Source organism: Pectinophora gossypiella, chromosome 14 (assembly GCF_024362695.1).
Source record: "Pectinophora gossypiella chromosome 14, ilPecGoss1.1, whole genome shotgun sequence".
Taxonomy (NCBI): Eukaryota; Metazoa; Arthropoda; class Insecta; order Lepidoptera; family Gelechiidae; genus Pectinophora; species Pectinophora gossypiella.
Window position 1 is genome coordinate 10,055,001 of NC_065417.1, and position 19,108 is coordinate 10,074,108.

Sequence of the window (19,108 nt, forward strand, 5' to 3'; positions counted from 1 at the left end):
AAGATATCTACCTATTTATTTCACGAAGTGATCAATTCTACGATCAAACATTGTACCGAACCCAAGGAAGTAAAAACCGTAGGGCGTACAGGGTTGACGTAAATATAAGTCTGTTAACAACGGGTAGTGATAGACACACGCACACAGACACACACACACACACACACACGCAAACACACACACACATATGCACACACAGAGAGAGAGAGAGAGAGAGAGAGAGAGAGAGAGAGAGAGAGAGAGACACATACACACACATGTATATGTTTAATTTACCTAAGTTTTACATTAAGACAATATAGTGTAAATCAAATTGTACTGGTTGCGTTGGAAGAGCGAGGCATTCCCATCACAAGTGTCATCTGACTACTTTTAGGGAAGCCCCTGTAACTTGTTTGTTATAGATTTACAGAAATAAAACCCTTTTTATTTTATTTTATTTATTTTTATAACATGACATCTAGTATACAGGTATTTTAATAGCTTCAAAATACCTGAAGTTACTTATGACTAAGTTGTTATATTACAATGTCGAAAAGAAGTAGAAGAAAAGATTCAAAAGTCTCAGATCAAGATTATGCGTAATGAAAGCAAACAAACACAGTAAATTTGAAACAGTAGTAATTGCGTTTATCTTACAGACTACGTAGATCCAGTAGTGTTTACAATAACTGCGCCGTGCTGATAAACTCTGGAGCAGTGTTTCAGTACATGAAGACAAAGGGGCAGTACAGTGCCGCGTTAACAAGTGTTTGACTTCAAGTTAGGAGTATGCAACTAGCGACCAGTTCACCAAGAGCCTTAGATATAATCCTGCTGTTAAAATTGTTTTCCAAAATCGCTGGTTAAGTTAACCCAATATTCGGTTTTGGTACCGAATATACCGACCGAATACCAAACGAGTATTCAGCGCATTTCTACTAAGTAATAAAGAAGATGTCACAGAAGTACATGACGCCAATCTCCGACTTGTGATTGTTTGACGAAGTAATTCCTGAGAAGTTGAAAGTGGTCAGCTAGTTAGGCAGCTCTATCGATGGGGGTCGAAACGAACTTTATAACAGATTTGATGCGATTTTCTGAGCGAGAGGGACAAGTTTCAAAAGCGGTTTAGTTCTGCCCACCGCCATTCAAAGTTTACTAAGAGGATTTGGCGACAAAATTGGTGCAAGTCGACTTTTGAAATGTTGTCGAGCTATTTTTCATTCGACGAAAATAAGTTGTTAATACCTATTTACACGTTGGGATGTTTAAAATTGTGTGAACGGTTAACTAGTTACCTAAGTATAACCTATGCAGTGCCTAATATACGTAGATACAAATTGTTACTTAGGCTGTTAGATGTTGAGAAATATAACAACATTTGGAAGATAGGTTCATTTTGCAGATTTGACGTAATCATAACATCACCTTAAGAGTGAGTCTCATTTTAACCCTTTCACGGACAGAGATCATGGGTCATTGATGGTTCATAATAGGTAGTATGACATCTTGGAATCGGAACGTCTGTAGACGTTCTGCCCCTGAAAGTGTTAAGAACTCTTTTTGGAAGTTGGGGGCTATGCTGGTCTTATTTCATGCACTGTATCACTGTGACATGTAAGATTTATTGTGACCGCCGTTTTATGCTACAGTTCACGATTAAGGCCTATCCTATCTATACAGTGTAGTATTGGTTTAGGGGTGATAATTAGTGTGTGTTTTAATAACTTACTAGGAACCGAAATGTGTTTCCCTTTTGAACGTGATACTGCAGTCGTCATTATTTTAAAGCATCTCTTTTACAGGTAGAAGAGTTATTTAGTTCGTTAAAGTCATTAAAATTTACAAAGTCATTAAGTTCACAATGTCATTAAAGTGTTTATTTGTTCAATTTGTTGTCGTATTTTCAAGTGGCGGTTGCAACTTTAACGGCATTTGAGTGGGGGATAAAATGAAATTGGTTTCTTCTTTTAGTATCTTTCTTGTTTCATACTTTAATTGGAAAACTTCTTGTTCGATTGACGAAGTTTGTTTACGGGGAAATATTTACATCAATAAGGCTATAAATATAGATAATTTGGGAGCAACGTGGGTGAAATTGCTACGCAGCAGCAGTAGGCTTCTACGCTGTATGATATAAGTAATAATATTATTTAGGCTGTGGGTGCTGTATAGTAATTGCTAGTAAATATACCTATATGTGTGTTTATATTTTTGTTAATATAGAGTTCCCTTTGTCCTTACAAGCCTGTTAATAAACGACCACTTAGATTTCTACTTATATAAAGCCCAACTTTCAAAATTAACCTGTTAATCGTTTGGCGAAATTTGAGGCTTTACTCCGCTTACCTGTGTAGAATCAATTAATCTGCCAGCCGCAAGCGAATGTATCACAGAAACTACAAATCACAGTCTGAGCCTGCGAGTTCGACGGATTTTCGGTTAAGTTAGCGCAGATTTGAACTGCAGTATCGAATGCTCATGACGTTTTCCTGAACCTCTTGCTATATGGTTGCTACCGGAGTTTCTCTGTTCCGAAGTAAAGCTTATATCTGCTCTTGAGGTTTTCACAGCTGTTGTTTCTGTTGATGTTTTTGTACAATCATTGTTAATATTTTGGTGTTCCAGGGTTTACTAATTTGTTACTGTAACATTCATTGCCTTCCTAGTTGTTTCGCATTTTGTGGGATAAATTGACCTCGTAACCTCGTAAGGAATTTGCGAGACAATAGTTAAACAATGGGATTTGGATTTTAAGAAGACATACAGTCTTACGAAGTTATAGAGTTCGTCCGTAATTTTAGACCCCAGTACGTTTTCAAATTGTCCTGTTCCGTTTGTATTGACGATGGCAGACTCTCATTATGTGAGACACTTTTGACATTTATTCCTAGAAACTCAAAATTAATTAAGTAACCTTTCCCTGTCAATATGAACGTGATTGATCGGTTGAACAGCTAGTATTTAGTTATTGAGTTTTGTTGAGTAGACTTTATTGAGTTTCATTATTCAACTTCAAGGGAGTCTGTGAAAATTAATTTGTTTCATCGTTTGAATCGCTCTTTTTGATGTTCCTTTATGTATTCTTCGTTGGAAGAAGATTGTTATTGTGAAATACAGATACATTTTTTATTCTTGATATCGTTGGTTTGGTTCCTTATAAGTGTTTAGATTAGTTATTTATTCTACCGGTCAAAAATAACTTAATTTTTAAGCAGAACAATTGTATTAACTGTAGTGTATGCTACCTTTATTACTTATTGTGAATATTTGTAACAGTTTGGCCGAAAATAAAACTATAAAGATAGTGAAAACATTTAATCGCCTTATTAAAATCTAATTGTATAAATACAGTCCATTGAATTACAATATAGTACACGAATTGTATTCATAGTCATGTGATGTGAAGCTATCTTAAATATATTTTTAAATGCTTGTTGGTATTATCATGTTAAATATAAATCAATTAAAAGAATTCTTGTTTGATAGTTAATGCTCAAAAAAGAGAATACTTTTAGCATGGTTGATGAAGTCCTCACAATCCATACGATAGAATCAGAAAAAAATAATGTTTTCTCATGAAGTGTACCTAATAAATGCTACGCGTCGTCTTGCATATTGTGTATAGCATTCGGGTAATAGCGAGAAACGTTGCAGTGTATAATAATATCATAAGTACTAACTAAGATAAAATAAGTGTGCAGGATAGCACGGACTTTAATATAGATTTTATACAGATTTACCTCTTTTGATACCGTTCTTTACTCCTTTATTGTCTTTGTATTTTGATATTTGACTTTGTATTTTGGCTTCTTGAATAAATTATGTTGTTTTTGCATGAGAACCAGGTTTTTATTGGTAAATCGCCCATAATAAGATAATTTTATTTCACTAGAAAATATATAAAAAATATTTGCCTAAGAGTATTTGTGATGCCTAATTTAGGTAAATTAATCTTACCTCTATCTGTGTCTTAGGCAAAAGAAAATAGTAATATTATATAGCGTTAACAGTAAATAACTAATATGCAGGGTTTTAGTGACATCGTACCGAATACTGAAGGGGATGATTCAGATCATGTTTCTGAGTCGATATCAAGTGGAATTTCCTGTCAGAAAATTCATCAACATTTTAGGGTTTTTTAAAATTGTTTTCGGTTCCACACTTTTGCGACGGAAAATTCCACTTTATATCAACTCAGAATCATTTTCGTTACGAGTTCACTAAGAGCCAGTATATAAATTATGGCGTGTTTAGTATGGAAAAGAGGACAGGGAAGGACGACCCCAATTAAATGGGATCAAGGCCAATGAAGATGATGGTGATGATGATTTAAATTACGGCGTGCGCGAACATGTAATATAGCGCGCCATTAAGCGCATTAAATGCTTTTGCGACGATTTCATGTCAATTGTAAACAAAATGGCGTACATACTGATAAGCCGATTACTTATGAACATGTATATTTTGCGTTCATAAAAGTTTCGAAACAGTTATATAATTACATTTTACACTTAATACTTTTGTTATAATTTAAAATACACCTAGTGAAGATTTTTATTTCGGCCACAACTTTAACATAACTTATTTAAAGCAATTTGGACAGTAAAAATATGGACTAGACTAAAATTATAATTAGTGGTAATACGTTCTACAATTTTCGTATCCCCATGATTCCAACTTAGGAATAAAAATACAAATTAATTCTTATAATAAAAGTTCAGACTTTACACATTAATATACAATTATAAGTAAAAAATAAAATACGAAATAATGGCACACATAAATATTAGGACTATCACATCCAATTTACGAACTTTTACAAAATGAATTAAGTTGTATGATAGAAAGTTGCATTCAATCCTAAGAGTTTTACATAACAGCTAATGTAGACTAACTAATTTCTGTAAAAATAAGTATTTTAAAATAATAAAATCATGATCCATTGAATTAATAACAATACAAACGTGGAACAGAAATACTCTCTCAGTTTTGTATTTGATAAGTTGCAGGTACATACCTAAGTAGAAGTACAAAATATATTATATTTTTTTATTGCATTCGAAAGAATATTCACAAGGAAACCGAGAACTGAAGAAAAGGATCTTTAAATAAATATCTAAGCTAAAATAACAAGTACTTGAGGCTGTATGTCACAGATAGTGAAAATACCTATTATTATATGAGCGAGAGAGAAAGAGAGAGTATTATAATTATGTCCCATTCGTCTTAGTAATTATAATATTCTTCACCATTTGCGCAAACCTCTACAACCAAACGCAATAAGTATTTCGATAAAAATATAATCTTTTTGAAACTAAAACTGTCACATTCGTTGAAATCAATTTTAAATCCATATTTCGGTACAGTAATGTATAAATGCACAACGAATAATATGATCGATCTAAAGATATATTCTAAACAATTGTAATCTATAAGTATTATATTTGAAACTACAATCTATTTGGCATTTAATAATGAATGGACTTTAAAATATTTATCTAAAGCTGTTGTTAAAAGTACCTACTTACTTAGTTAAACATTTTCCTTAATATGTAAATATTATATTAAAAGTCAGTAAATAATTAAGGATTTATTATATTGCCACCAAAATACTTTACTGGCACATCGTTAAAATTTGTACGAATTTAGGATCTCATGTCTTTGGACGTAGATGCTTCGTGAGTATGATATTTTAATTACGATCAAAATTTGGCTAGAAATACACTTTCCGAGGTACAATATTTACAAATCGAATAGTCATAGTAATGTTTTAGTACTAATAGCATTACCTATTGGTGCATTGACTATATCTATACAAACTCTTGTTGCATTTAAATAGTTAATCTATTGAGTGACGATAGATATCGATATAGGATAATAATTGTGATCTTTAAAACTAGTAACAATATCGAATTCGATAGAGTTTGACCTATACCAATGGCTCCCAAACTTTTTAAATAACGGAACACCCACCAGATATATTGTACTACTATATGGAACCTCAGTGGAGCAGCGTGGTGGAGTATGCTCCTCCAGATGATTGAGGGGAGGCCTGTGCCTAGCATTGGGACGTATATAGGCTGTTTATACTACGTTTAAGTGGAATCTAATAATATATGTAGGGTAGTATAACTATTTATGTGCTTCTTTTATAATAATATATATTTAGGTACGTATGTATGTGTATATAAGACAAATAACATAGTCACTACTGCCTACCCCGCTAGATAAAGTGGGCGTGATGCGACGTTACAATAGGCAATCAATTAATAGAACATGATGTATATGAAGCATCGAGGAAGCGACAAACTGGTTTTAGAGGGAATCTCGTATACGAGGTACGCCGCATTGATTGGCATTTATGCCTACTCGGTACGACAGTGCACTGTGTGTGTTTTTGAGTTCATTTCTTTCAATGTTTTCTGTATTTTTATATTATTATTTTTATTTTATTTTTTATTTTTCTGTTTTAATGCGACGAATGGGTGCCGAGACAAACCTCTGTGGTTTAACGGCATCATTCAAACCATGTATTTAGATTAAGGATATAATGATAATAAATAAATAATAAATAAATAAAAAAAAATCCCATGGGTATATCAAATGATTACAAATCAAAAGAGACAATTTTAAATAAGGACATTTTAAAACATTATTTTTTACTGAAATTGATATATTTTTTTGTTATAAAAAATGCTTTATATTTCAGTATTATGTCCAACAGATAATAATTTCGTAGTATTGGTCACTTTAGGGATCGCTGGTTCATACTACACACGTGGTAAATATTTGAATCTTTGATCCGAAAATAAGTTTTTTTAGGATGGAATAGTTTTAATACAAAATATTATGGGGTCTCTCAGGCTAAAATGTTACTCAAAAAGTATATACTTTGTTACTCAAGAAGTATATTTAAAAAAATAATCGCGTTTGTTTACTCATAAGTCAAAAACAGTATATTAACTAACCCGTATCGTAATAATATTATGAAGAAGTGAATAAGACTAAGCTACATTGCATCAACAAGAGCTTATCCTCAATTTAAGTTTTGCTATTTATTAATACTATCACTATATCGATATTGTTACTAGCTTCTAGTGAAACTATCGATACCTTTGCAACACTAATACAGACGTGGCCTTAGTGACTCTCATTGGCAGCTTAAACAGCTTAATTTAATAGGAATCTCTGATGAACACCAAGCTTAGCGCCGCCAAAATCTCAAACCACCCTCGACTAAATGAACTCGACGGTCTCTACTGTTTCCACAGATTGCAATTGAAATGTATCTAAATCGAATTCTAGGTTTCTCTAAACGGTTGAGCAAATATCTCGTTTAGCAGCTGTTGGTATTCTTCAGCGTTATAAAGGTAATCCTCGTCGTCTAATAAGCCAGTGGAATTGTATCTGAAAAGGAATTGTGTTCGAATTAAAAGTCATATAAAATGTAATGCCGCATCGGGAACATCTTTGTTTTATTTTAGTTTGATAGCACTAATATAATCCTTGGAGGAGCTCGGTGGCGCAGCGGTTAACTCGCTCGGTCTGCGATTGTTGAATTAAAGCAACTTTCGCAAAGGCCGGTCATAAGATGGGTGACCACAAAAAAACAAAGATTTTCATGTCGAGCTCCTCCGTGCTTCGGAAGACACGTTAAACCGTTGGTCCCGCCTGCATTAGCAGTCGTTAATAACCATCAATCCGCACTGGGCCCGCGTGATGGTTTAAGGCCCGATCTCCCTATCCATCCATAGGCAAGGCCCATGCCCCAGCAGTGGGGACGTCAATGGGCTGATGATGATGAATATAATCCTTCTCTTACGGCCCTATCTCACTAAAACATCGTAGCGGGGCAACCACAGTCGCGCCATCAACAAAATGTATGCAGTTGTAAAAAAGTATCACACTTGGCTGCGCAACTTTGTTACTGGCAACCGAATCCCGAATCATTTTCCGCTGGTGTTGCTGCAACCATGTTGTCCCAGTCGGATAGGGCATTTACAGTAAGTGCAAGAAACAGTTACCTAATTTCTGAGAAAGACCGATTGAAGATCGTGTCTGCCAGAATTAACAGAACCAGAATCATTTATTCAACGTAATTATCTTGTATTCTTTAAGTCTACGTTATTCTGCAAGGTGTTATGGCTGACGATAAGAAATTACATTACCCGTGACGTAGATTCAAAAATGTTAAATTGACCTTCAACAAGTTTATCCATGATAATTACGTTGAATGGATGATTCTGATTATGAACATTTATATTTTAAATCAATGTTTACGAATTGTGTGTGTGTGTGTGTGTATGACGTGTATGTGTGTGTGATTACAAGTTATTTAATACTAATTTAACAACACCAATATCAAACAAGTTTGTGTTTTGTACGTTTTTGTCGAGTTAGATGTACCCAACGTCTTTGTGTTCAAAACAGCATCTAGTGTTCAAAAGTATCCGTTTAGGATAGATAGATGATTACTTTAACGTTATTTGGACAAAACTGACACATGAAACATGAGTCATGTCAGGGGCCTACGGTGGCTCAATAATAACCCTGACACCAGGGTTGATGGGGTCTAGTAATCCACCTCACAACCCACACCATAGAAGAAGAAGGACAAAACTTACCGTATAGTATCTCTTTTTCTTCGCGCATTCACAGTTGAAGTTGCTTCTATACATAATACTGCGAAGTGATTATTGCAGGAGTATCTGGAAAATAAAAAATAAAAACAATAAACTAATAATAATGATACAAAATATATTTTTATTGTAACGGTTTTCCCTATTCGATTGAGTCCGGTTTTTAACAAATGCAAAAGCTTCTCAATAAAGTAACTTCATTCTAAATACAAAACCGCTGGCCCCTAACATGGCTCTATTCGACTTCATAACATCGAAGAGATATCTCAAAACAGAATAAAAAGTTAAATGGCCTCACTGACAAGAAGCCTGGGTTCGGATTCGACTTTGAATGTTCCGATGTGGACATTGTCGAAATCTCCTGTGAGACTATTGTTTGCTTGGTTAGGATATTGCAGGATGAATCACCTGATTTTCCGAAAAGTACCGCGCTATGTACTTAAGTAACTCCGTAGTCTCTTTAGGGGCCTCTGTTGGGTGAATTATAAATCTGGAGGCTGGTTATTGACGTCACACTCAAACTACATGAGATAATAAAGACATGTACCTCTCCTGCGACAGAAGCTTGTGTGAATACAACGAGCTGGCCATGCCGCGGCTAGTTGGTTCGCTGCTCTGCCACTCTTCGCAGAAGGTGTCCAGGGCGCGCTCTCCCCCCGCGTGAGATCCATGCCATATCAGTTTCTGGGGCCTGTATAAAATTTCAGGGATAAAGGGTCATTGACTTTTCATTCTTAATAGTGTGACACTTGGAATCGAGACATCACCTGTAGACGTTCTATTCATGAAAGTGTTAACCATTTGCACTTGTGAGAGGCGGCAGTGTTGGAGCAAAGTGAAATGGAAGAACCAAAAGATCGTCTTTGCGAAGACTAACTTCTACATACCTATATAATGAATACTATGAATAATAATATATGCGTACAAATGCTGAGCAAGAAAAAGACTTGACATTAATGAAGTCAGTAATAGGTATAATAATAATAATGTCTGATGAAGCTTTATAACCGCATACTTTTATGTTGGAATTATAGTGCAGACAGTTTTTTAATAACTAATTATTATAATGACGTAATCTGGGTCGTGAACTATTGATCCTATACAAAATGTCATCGGAACTTAAAAATATATATAATATAAAGTTTTATAATCCTCACCAATGCGGGTCTGTCATGATATTCTTCCCACTGAAGCTGTATATTCTGGGCGTGCCAGCCATGACACCACCATTCCCATCAAAGATGTCAGAGAAGGACTTAAACAGCACATCACCTTCAGAATTCACCACTGGAAGATGTCTGTCTGAATAGCGCACTGTGGAATCCAAATTCTGTATCCTGGAAGAAAGGGTTTAATTTTTAGTACCTTTTTTATTTAATTCGCATACATAAAGAGGCGACATAATCGACGCTGTCACACAAACAACGTAGGTATGTGTATCTCTCTAAATATTCTTAGCTCTATCGATAGTGTCTTGTTGAACTAGTCTGATAGCTGGGTTGTGTTTTGTTTTATCGACATAATATAATTATATTTTTTTTTAATATAATCAAGAATATTTAGGAATCTGTGGTTTTAGGTTCGTATTAGTGTTCGCGTGTGTGTTAAATACTGTATTTCTTATCAATTTTATTAATTAGTTACAGAACACAATGTATTTGAATAAAATATTTTTTATTCTTGTTTCACGTTGTGTTACAAAATGTTGTTATAGCCTTGAATAATACTTTTTTTTTCTAAATGGCAACACTTTCATAAGTGTTGATATTATTCAGGTTATTTAGATGTCTCGATAACTTACTTACTTATCATATTACGATTATAATTAAAGCTTATAGGATTTCAATAATATTACACACACCTATATTATATTATACAGGTGTTAACTTGGTTAAGGCCCTTGGCTTTGAAGGTGTAAATGTTTCAATACCTGCTGGTCAATAGGGCTCTGAAGGTGCCTCTGTAGCCTGCTCTCCTGGCTTGTCTGTAGCAAGCATAGTCCGCTCGACGCACCCCATGCATGTTGCCTGGCAGAGGGTCATTCAGCGCTGCTAGGCGAAGCTAAAAAATATGCACACATTACATATTTACTTTGAAGCCAATTTATCATTTCCAAGAAAAAAATCAAATTTGCAGGTTAAGCCAAGTTGCAAAAAAACATGTCAATGGACTATGATTACATTTTGATCACTGTCACTCTCAATTGTTATAAGCGTTTGCAATCTAGCTAAGGCCCGTGTGCTATCTATTGCAATGCGGAGTTTGCGTGAAATGATAAGCTATCTTCCGTTGTTTTAATACGATATCATATACCTAAAAAAAAAATAAACAAAATATATATATATCGCATAAAAACAAAACTAATGAAATTTATTTTAAATTGTGTTTTTTTATTGTGCAATAAATTATTAAATAAATAATACCTAGATGTAAATCGCAAAATAAACAACGGCGGCGCGACGTAACTAGCGATAGTTATGAGTCTCATAAAATTCGCCTTAATTTAACAGCTTCAATTAAGAGGCGAATTCTTTAAGACTAAAATCCCAAGATGGCCCTAAGTCAATAAAGCGTACGGTTTGATCGAAAATGAACTCTATAATCGTCACACGCGTCGACGATACAGCTACCTGAATCCAAAGATTCTAATATCTAATATTTAAACAGATTACCAAAAATCTGTAGAGAAATAAAACCATCAGTTGTACTGTAGTTTCTCTTGTGCATGTTTAAATTGTTTCTTGTGTTGTGTGCAATAAAGAATATTTGTTTTGTATATTGTATTGCATTAACAGTAAAATGAGATAATAGTAGGTACTCACGTTAGGTCCATCGACTGGAGCAGGTGGACTCTCGACGTAGTTGGAAATGGGTGGTACATGTACCAGGCTGGCAGCGGGCATTGGAGGTGGAAGGGGTGCAGGGGTCAGTGGTGCGGGCGCAGACTGCGTTACTAGAGAACCGAGCTGGTGGGGAAAACGTAAAATTACCTATCGAGTTTCAAAATTCTAAATTACGAATTCTTTAAATAATTAATTCTACAAAAGACAATCATTAAAACTGTGATAATGCGATAAGAGTTGCATTTCCACCATCATCATCAGAAGAGTTAAAAAGGCCACATTGAATCAATTCGTCTAAATATAAATAAGTATTGCTATTTCATATTTGTTGCGTTTCAATTAAAAGTGTAAAAGCTTGAAGTAGGGCATTTATTGATCTAAAGCTAAAAGTACTTAGGTACCAATATTCCAAGAGTACTTTCGTACTGTTTCAATAAAGTCTCTTCTTTAATTTGTTTTTAGTAAACGTTGTGCTGATTAAAATTTAAGAAAAAACTTGTGATCGCAATTTTGTTGACATTGCGCAGTTATTTTTGAAAAAATGCAAATTTTCAAAATGTAATATTGCTTTTTAGATAAATCGCTTTGATGTGACCTTCTTAGAACTCGAGATCTTTTTTTATTCTTTGGTAAGTATTTTAATATAGAAAAGAGTTAGTAGTCGGTGGGTGGTTGGTGGTGAGTGGTAGTTTTATAATTTTTAAACTTTTTATGTTTTTTAGTTATTTTTTTGTTTATTTTAAAAATGGCCTTTGACAGACAAGAATGGAGAATGCTATACCGACAAGAGCATGTCTCTTAAATTAGTGATGAGTATTTTAAAACTGTGACGAATGCTAATGGACTCCAACTGTTGATTTAGCCCAGGATCTGGATGTCCTTTTACGGTATTGTTATATTATTTACTTACCGAAACATATTGCCAGCCAGAATTGACTTTGACCAACAGTGCTTGCTCCTCCACCACGTAAGCCAGCGACCCCACAGAACTCCCCGAAGCTTGCTTTAACAAACATAATTTAATACCCTTACTACCATAATAGGGTATTTGACTGGGTCAAAGATAAATTATGAACAAAATGCTAATCTAGAATCAAAGCCAGTGATGATCAAACATCAATTTGATTTTACTTTTTGATTTATTAACGTAATTATGAATGTATAAGTACGAAAGGAACAATTCAATGTGCTCAAGCCGCTCGCAAGTTTTTGACGAGGCTTATCAACACAGTCACACATTCCACGGGTCATTGATCTTTCATTGATAACATGAACATGGACACACCCCGGACACTTCATACAAAACACCTCGTTTACAAAGACACTACACATTGTCGTTATCGGACACACGCAACTGTGTGTGTGACGTCTGACGTACATACGATTGAAGATGGGGCGAGGGGGGGGGGGCGTGTCCCCCCTCAGCGTGAAAAGAAAAAAAAAACATTTACATAACATAACATATGTTATGTAAATGTTTTTTTTTCTTTTTTTTTTCACGCTGAGGGGACACGCCCCCCCCCCAAGTATTCAAAAATACACAAATACTTAATATTAAAAAACTGCTGGGAACGACGACTTTACGAACCCACTAAAGTGAAATAGTAAAGGCATCCATTCAATGACTGATCGCTCCCGACATTGTTTAACTTGGGAATACAAAGAAAATTAAAAAATTTAGGGCGTTACTTTCAGCATTTCCTCAGTTGTTTGGAAGATTGCAGCTCCAGGAAGCGTTTTCCCAGCATTGGAGTCATCAGCTGGAGTCCCAGATGCAACATTTACTGGTGGTGGTGGCGGTGGCACTAAACAAAAAGTTTAAATTTTGAATTTTAAACAAGTTACGTTAGTTAGTATATATCACAATCATCATATCTATATAGAAAGTATACGTAAACACGTATTTTTATGAATGTTGTTGGCGATTCTGTAGCATTTTTAGGATTCCATTTTCAATAAGAAACCTTTATAATTTCGCCATATTCGTTTGTCCATCTGTCTGTCTCCAGCTTAATACAGAAACTATTAGTACTAGAGCTAATATTTATTTTTAATATTATACTTTCCTTCCTTTTTCTTCGGCATGTATTTTGATTGACATTTCATATTTTTTTTCTTTTTGGTACTTAATTAAAAAAGGGGTTTTTGACGAAAATTGATTCCATTTCCGTCTATGATACTATTCAAGAGTTAACTATCTCACATTAGGAAACCGCCGCCTAGCAGTGTAGTTTCAAAACTAAAACTTTTCATTTGATATTAATGAAGTAGTTTTCATAGTTATCTGTTTGTATATGAAATGGAAGAACATAGACGATAAAATTTTAAAAATAGACCATTTTTGAAAACAAGAAATACTTATCTTGTAAAAATACTGCGATTTTACCAATTCCTTAATACCAATATCACATAGATTTCTTAGCCTAAGATAATGATTATTTAATTGATTATAATCTGCTACAAAGGTCAAGTGCGTATCGAGGCAGGCGCAAAGTAGGGTGCCGTGGTCTGGTTGGCCGTAAATGTAGTGGTAAGCATTTTAAAATAACTTACTCAAGATCTTTCAAAAAATATTTAAGAAATGGCTCGAGACAAGCAAACTTTATAAACCAAAGCGCTAAATATAATTTATGCTTTTTCAGTCAATACCTACAATTATTTTGTTACCAATAGCAGTTCTGAAACAGTGAGAAGTACGTAACTCGCTTTAAATTAATTTTATTATAGATAGGTACTTTTAATGTACATACTTAAGCAGAGATTTTGTTAATGTGCAAGTCACTATACATTATTAAACACAAAATAAAAATGCTACTTGTATCATATTAATATAGCTTTTGCAGATTATCAGTATGAAAAATGACTTATAGTACCTTTATAAAATTTTACGGAGCAACTTTCATCGAAAACTACACAACTTACCGTCCTTCCCTCTCCCTTCTTTGAGATCCTTCAACTCTTTCAAAGCTTTGAGTTCTTCAAAGGGGCTCCTTCCGCCAGTACCTGACGTCCGGTAGCGTGCATAAACGGTTACGATAAGTTTTCACTACCACAATAGGCAAGTTTTGGGGGAACCTTCAGGTTAGCAAGGTATTAGATAGGTTGTAAGTATATAGATACACTGCAAGAGGTGAAGTGATGTTTACTAAGGGTAAAGCAGAACTGGGGTAGACAAATATTTTTTTGAAAACTTGTAGATTTTTTAGAAAATTATAATTTCCAATTTAAATGTACATATTATGAGGACCGAGATAAGATGGGCAATGAATATCTGCGATTTAAAGACATCTTACAATTTGGGCACGAACCTGTTGGCTATAGTATGATCGGGAGAGAAAGAGAAAGTATGCGTTCCAATAATGCAAACGAACAAGTGGAACGGGTCTTGCGCGAGCTACTTGTGACGCGTACTTGCGCCGCCATTGCGATCCAAATAATACTAGTCTTACCTGGCCTACCATAAAATTTGGTGTTTCCATGGACAGGGTGTTCATCGTAGTAGCTCATGCCTGGTTCTCCTTTGGGCCCCACAATGGAAACCCCTGGGGGCCCCGGAGGTCCGGGTGGTCCCGGGGGGCCAGGGACAAACTGAACACTTTCTGAACGGGATCCAGGCCCGGGGGGACCAGGTGGCCCTTGAGCTCCAGGCAAACCAGGAACGCCGTCAAAACCGCGTTCCCCTTTTACCCCCTTGAGCTGAAAGTAATTTAGAAATTATGTACACGAATTTTCACACGAAATGATTCTTAAAGACAAAAACGCCAGCGCCGCGCACGCCCGGCGTTCGGCAGCCGGCCAGCGCTGGCGTCGTGTCGCCGCGGCGAAGACGTCGCGTCGACGTTGCGCGGACGCTGGCACGTCGACGACCCTCGAAAGACGCTAGTGTGGGAAGTCTCTTAATATTATTTAAATCAGTTTATCCTTTATAACCTACGATAGTACAAATAGTACAAATATTATTTAAGATAACAAAAAGTTATATAAACATAACATTACGCAATACGTGCACGTACTATTTTGATTGTCATTTAGGGATCCTCCGAACATAAACATTATGGACTCTACCTCAACGATATGCCACCAAAACAACACTGTTATAGGATTTTATACAGAAATGCCAAAATCGAATAGATCGCTGCTAGGAGATAACAGTATATTATGATACAGGTGAGTTATGTTGCTCATTACAGTCGAGGAGCAGAGTGCAATGACTAATGCTCACGCGTTTCATACGACGTTTTTCAACAGACTTGTGAGGAAAAACACAATATAATTTCCAAAACACAATTTTAAATATTAGATATAGGTACTTGTGAAAAGTGACTGCTCTTTATTCTACGAAACTAACTTCAATTATATTAATTGATTCTTCTTCTATCGTGTGGGTTGTGATGTGGATTACCAACCCCATCAACTCTGGTGTCAGGGTTACTATTGAACCGCCAAACAAAAAATGTAACGACTACTAACTTGCATCAGTAAGTAATAACCGGGATCAACGGCTTAACGTGCCTTCCGAAGCACGGATCATCTTACTTTCGGACAATCAAGTGATCAGCCTGTAACGTTCTAACCAAACTAGGGATTACAAAGTGATCTTCGTGATATGTCCCCACCGGGATTTGAACCCGGGACCTCTGGATCGTGAGCCGAACGCTCAAACCACTGGTCCGCGGAGGCTGTTATACAAAAATACATAATTTCATAACATGAAATACTAATTTATCATATTTTAATTATTACAGTTTACTCCATGGTTGGATTAAAACAAAAACTGTAATAAAAAGCACTATTGCGATAATGTTATTAAAGCACATGTGTTTTGTTAGGGTGCTTTATGCATCTACAATTGGTGTAACAAGAGCTACTTTACGAGCAAGCTATTGAAAAATCTATTACAATTGTAAGTCTACCTTGTTTTGATAATTAACTATAAGCGACATCTTATTTCCCGTTTATGACTCGCATACAGAACCCATTGTCGGTTTTCCCAAAATTACCGCTTTACGAATAATCAAGACATATAAACATGTGAAGGTCGTTGTCCGTTAGTGGTTTTTTGTACGTTCGTACGAACGTACGTTTTCGGCGTTGTCTCGTTGACCATTACATTTATTTCAAAAATGTTTATACTAGTAGTGTTGTTTATAATAGTGTGTTACTTCTACGGGACACGGACTTTTGGTTATTGGAAAAAAAAGGGAGTGAAACATGACCCGCCGCTACCATTTTTCGGAAACAACTTCAAACAATTCGTTCAACGCGCCAGCATGTGTATGATGGCTACTGAAACATACAAAAAATATCCCGGTGAAAGAGTAGTCGGTTTTTATAGAGGCACTAAACCAGAATTGGTTATACGCGACACAGATCTTATAAAAAGAATACTTATCACAGATTTCAATAACTTTTATGCAAGAGGGTTCATACCCCACAAAACAGATATTGAGCCATTGTTGCAAAATCTCTTCTTTGCTGACGGCGATACGTGGCGTTTGATAAGGCAAAGATTTACACCTACATTTAGTACCGCTAAACTAAAAGCCATGTTCCCTATTATTACAGAGCGTGCGGCAAAATTGCAAGTGCTTGCAGAAGATATTGTTAACAAAGACTTCTATGACATCAGGGAGCTAATGGCAAGGTACACAACAGACTTTATCGGAGCTTGCGGTTTTGGTCTCAATGTGGATGCCTTGAGTGACGAAAATTCACAATTCAGATGGCTTGGTAAGCGTATATTTCAAAGAACACCAAGAGATGCTATTAACGGGGCTCTAAAATTGATGTTCCCTGAACTTTGCAAGAAATTAACGTTCCTATCCCCAGAGCTTGAAAAGTCTGTAGTGAGCTTAGTTACGTCAATAATGAAAGAAAGAAATTACAAACCAGCAGGCAAAAACGATTTCATCGATCTTGTCTTAGAGATCAAGCAGAAAGGTAAAATATCAGGTGAATCGATTGAACAAAAATCACCAGATGGATCACCAAAAATTGTTGAATTAGAAATAAGTGACCTACTTATTATAGCTCAAGTGTTTGTATTCTTTGGGGCTGGATTCGAGACATCTTCAACTGCATCTAGTTATACTTTACATCAATTAGCTTTTAACCCCGACTGCCAGGAAAAAGCACAAGAAGAGATTGATAGAGTATTGGCAAAATACGGAAATAAACTGACATATGAAGCCATTAACGATTTGAAATATTTAGAAATGTGTTTCTTCGAAGGGATGAGAATGTATCCATCAGTAGGATACTTAGTGCGGATGTGTACATCTCCTCATTATACCTTCTCTGAAATCGATCTCACTATAGATGAAGGAGTGAAAGTATATATACCTATTCAAGCCATAAACAGAGACGAAAAGTTTTTCCCGAATCCTAATAAATTTGATCCTGATAGATTCCGTGATGGAATTAAAGATGTCAAAGATTTCTTTTTACCTTTTGGAAGTGGACCAAGAGCGTGTGTTGGTATGTAACATTAAGTTGTCAATCATTAGAATTCGGTTAATATAAAAGCATAAAATATAATCATACATATCATACGTACCAGGGCAGCAAAATATACTTATCATACGCATTAAGCCGAAATATGGTTATAACTTAATTAGTTGGTAATTCAATGACAGCAAATATTTCAAATCTAGAAATATTTGTGCCTAAATTAATACAGGGTGACCTCCCGTCGTCGTGAATAGGTGTAGCTTGATTAATGTAATGAACATAATAATAACAATAATGTCATTACAGGTGAAAGGCTGGGTCAGATGCAGTCAATGGCTGGTATTGCCGCTCTCCTACACAAGTATTCACTAGAGCCTGCAGCTTGCAGCGTGCTGGACCCTCCTCCCGAGCCTTCGGGGATAGTATCAGAGAGCTTCGTTGGAGGGCTACCGTTGAAGTTGAAAAAACGTCATCATAAAGTATCATCATAAAGTTAAAAGACTGAAACAATTACCTATAACTTGTTTTTTAAAGTGTCTCCGTGCGTAATTTTAATGGTTCAAGGTGTTTAACAGTAGAGCTGCACAAATATTCTATGTGACCCTTACTTGTAGCTAAAACTGAGTTATATACCTCCGAAATTACGTAAAGAAGCATTTCAAAATTGATAAAAAATGTTATCAGCCTTTGATGCATTTTTATGTGACTTTTAACGACACCTACGCTAAAGAAGATTAGTTTTAATTGATGTGTTGATTCGTCGAAGGCGCCGTAACATCGTCTGTTGTTTTGAATATGAGTAGATCAGGTTATGTATTAGTAGATTAGGTAGTTAACTTTTTTGCCTTAAATAAACATAACATTACAATAACGATAATGGCAATCATACGTAATTGCGTAGGTTATTATTTCTAGTTGTAACGACAAACATTATGATAGTACATTTAGATAAGTACAATTTATTTTTAATTTCGTGATAGCTCTTCTTTTACTATCGGTATTATTATCTTATTTTTTACAGATATAATAAAAAAAATATATATTGTGGAAAAAATCAAACTTCGTAGTCTGTTATATCTTTCTTTTTGCTTCACCGAAGGCGGGTAAAAATAAAGGAACGATTGAAAATAAATAGTCATGACAGTAATGTCGTTGCTAAAGCGTTTTATTACTGAACCCAAAATTGGTGCT

At 35.3% G+C, this 19,108-nt stretch overlaps 2 protein-coding genes across 6 annotated transcripts in view; one reads left to right on the top strand and one right to left on the bottom strand.

Annotated features, from left to right (window-relative positions):
• Positions 1 to 6,137: 6,137 nt before the first annotated feature.
• The window catches only part of LOC126372851 (collagen alpha-3(IX) chain-like), a 209,622-nt gene continuing 196,651 nt past the window's right edge, over positions 6,138 to 19,108 (bottom strand). For 3 of the 5 annotated variants that reach the window (XM_050018762.1, XM_050018767.1, XM_050018766.1), the window contains 10 exons: positions 14,917 to 15,163; positions 14,390 to 14,470; positions 13,157 to 13,272; positions 12,378 to 12,470; positions 11,447 to 11,590; positions 10,555 to 10,685; positions 9,782 to 9,961; positions 9,172 to 9,315; positions 8,610 to 8,693; positions 6,138 to 7,392 (listed from right to left, as the gene is read on the bottom strand). In XM_050018762.1, the coding sequence (XP_049874719.1) occupies positions 7,287 to 7,392; positions 8,610 to 8,693; positions 9,172 to 9,315; positions 9,782 to 9,961; positions 10,555 to 10,685; positions 11,447 to 11,590; positions 12,378 to 12,470; positions 13,157 to 13,272; positions 14,390 to 14,470; positions 14,917 to 15,163 (1,326 nt within the window). In that variant the 3' untranslated portion in view covers positions 6,138 to 7,286. Of the gene's footprint in view, positions 7,393 to 8,609; positions 8,694 to 9,171; positions 9,316 to 9,781; positions 9,962 to 10,554; positions 10,686 to 10,822; positions 10,938 to 11,446; positions 11,591 to 12,377; positions 12,471 to 13,156; positions 13,273 to 14,389; positions 14,471 to 14,916; positions 15,164 to 19,108 lie in introns of those variants that run through there. The other 2 variants (XM_050018763.1, XM_050018765.1) reach the window with 2 other exon arrangements.
• LOC126372864 (cytochrome P450 6B2-like) lies at positions 16,534 to 18,918 on the top strand. The gene is made up of 2 exons (XM_050018781.1): positions 16,534 to 17,944; positions 18,224 to 18,918. Exons 1-2 carry the CDS (start codon positions 16,591 to 16,593, stop codon positions 18,406 to 18,408), a joined length of 1,539 nt encoding a protein of 512 aa, XP_049874738.1. The 5' UTR covers positions 16,534 to 16,590; the 3' UTR covers positions 18,409 to 18,918.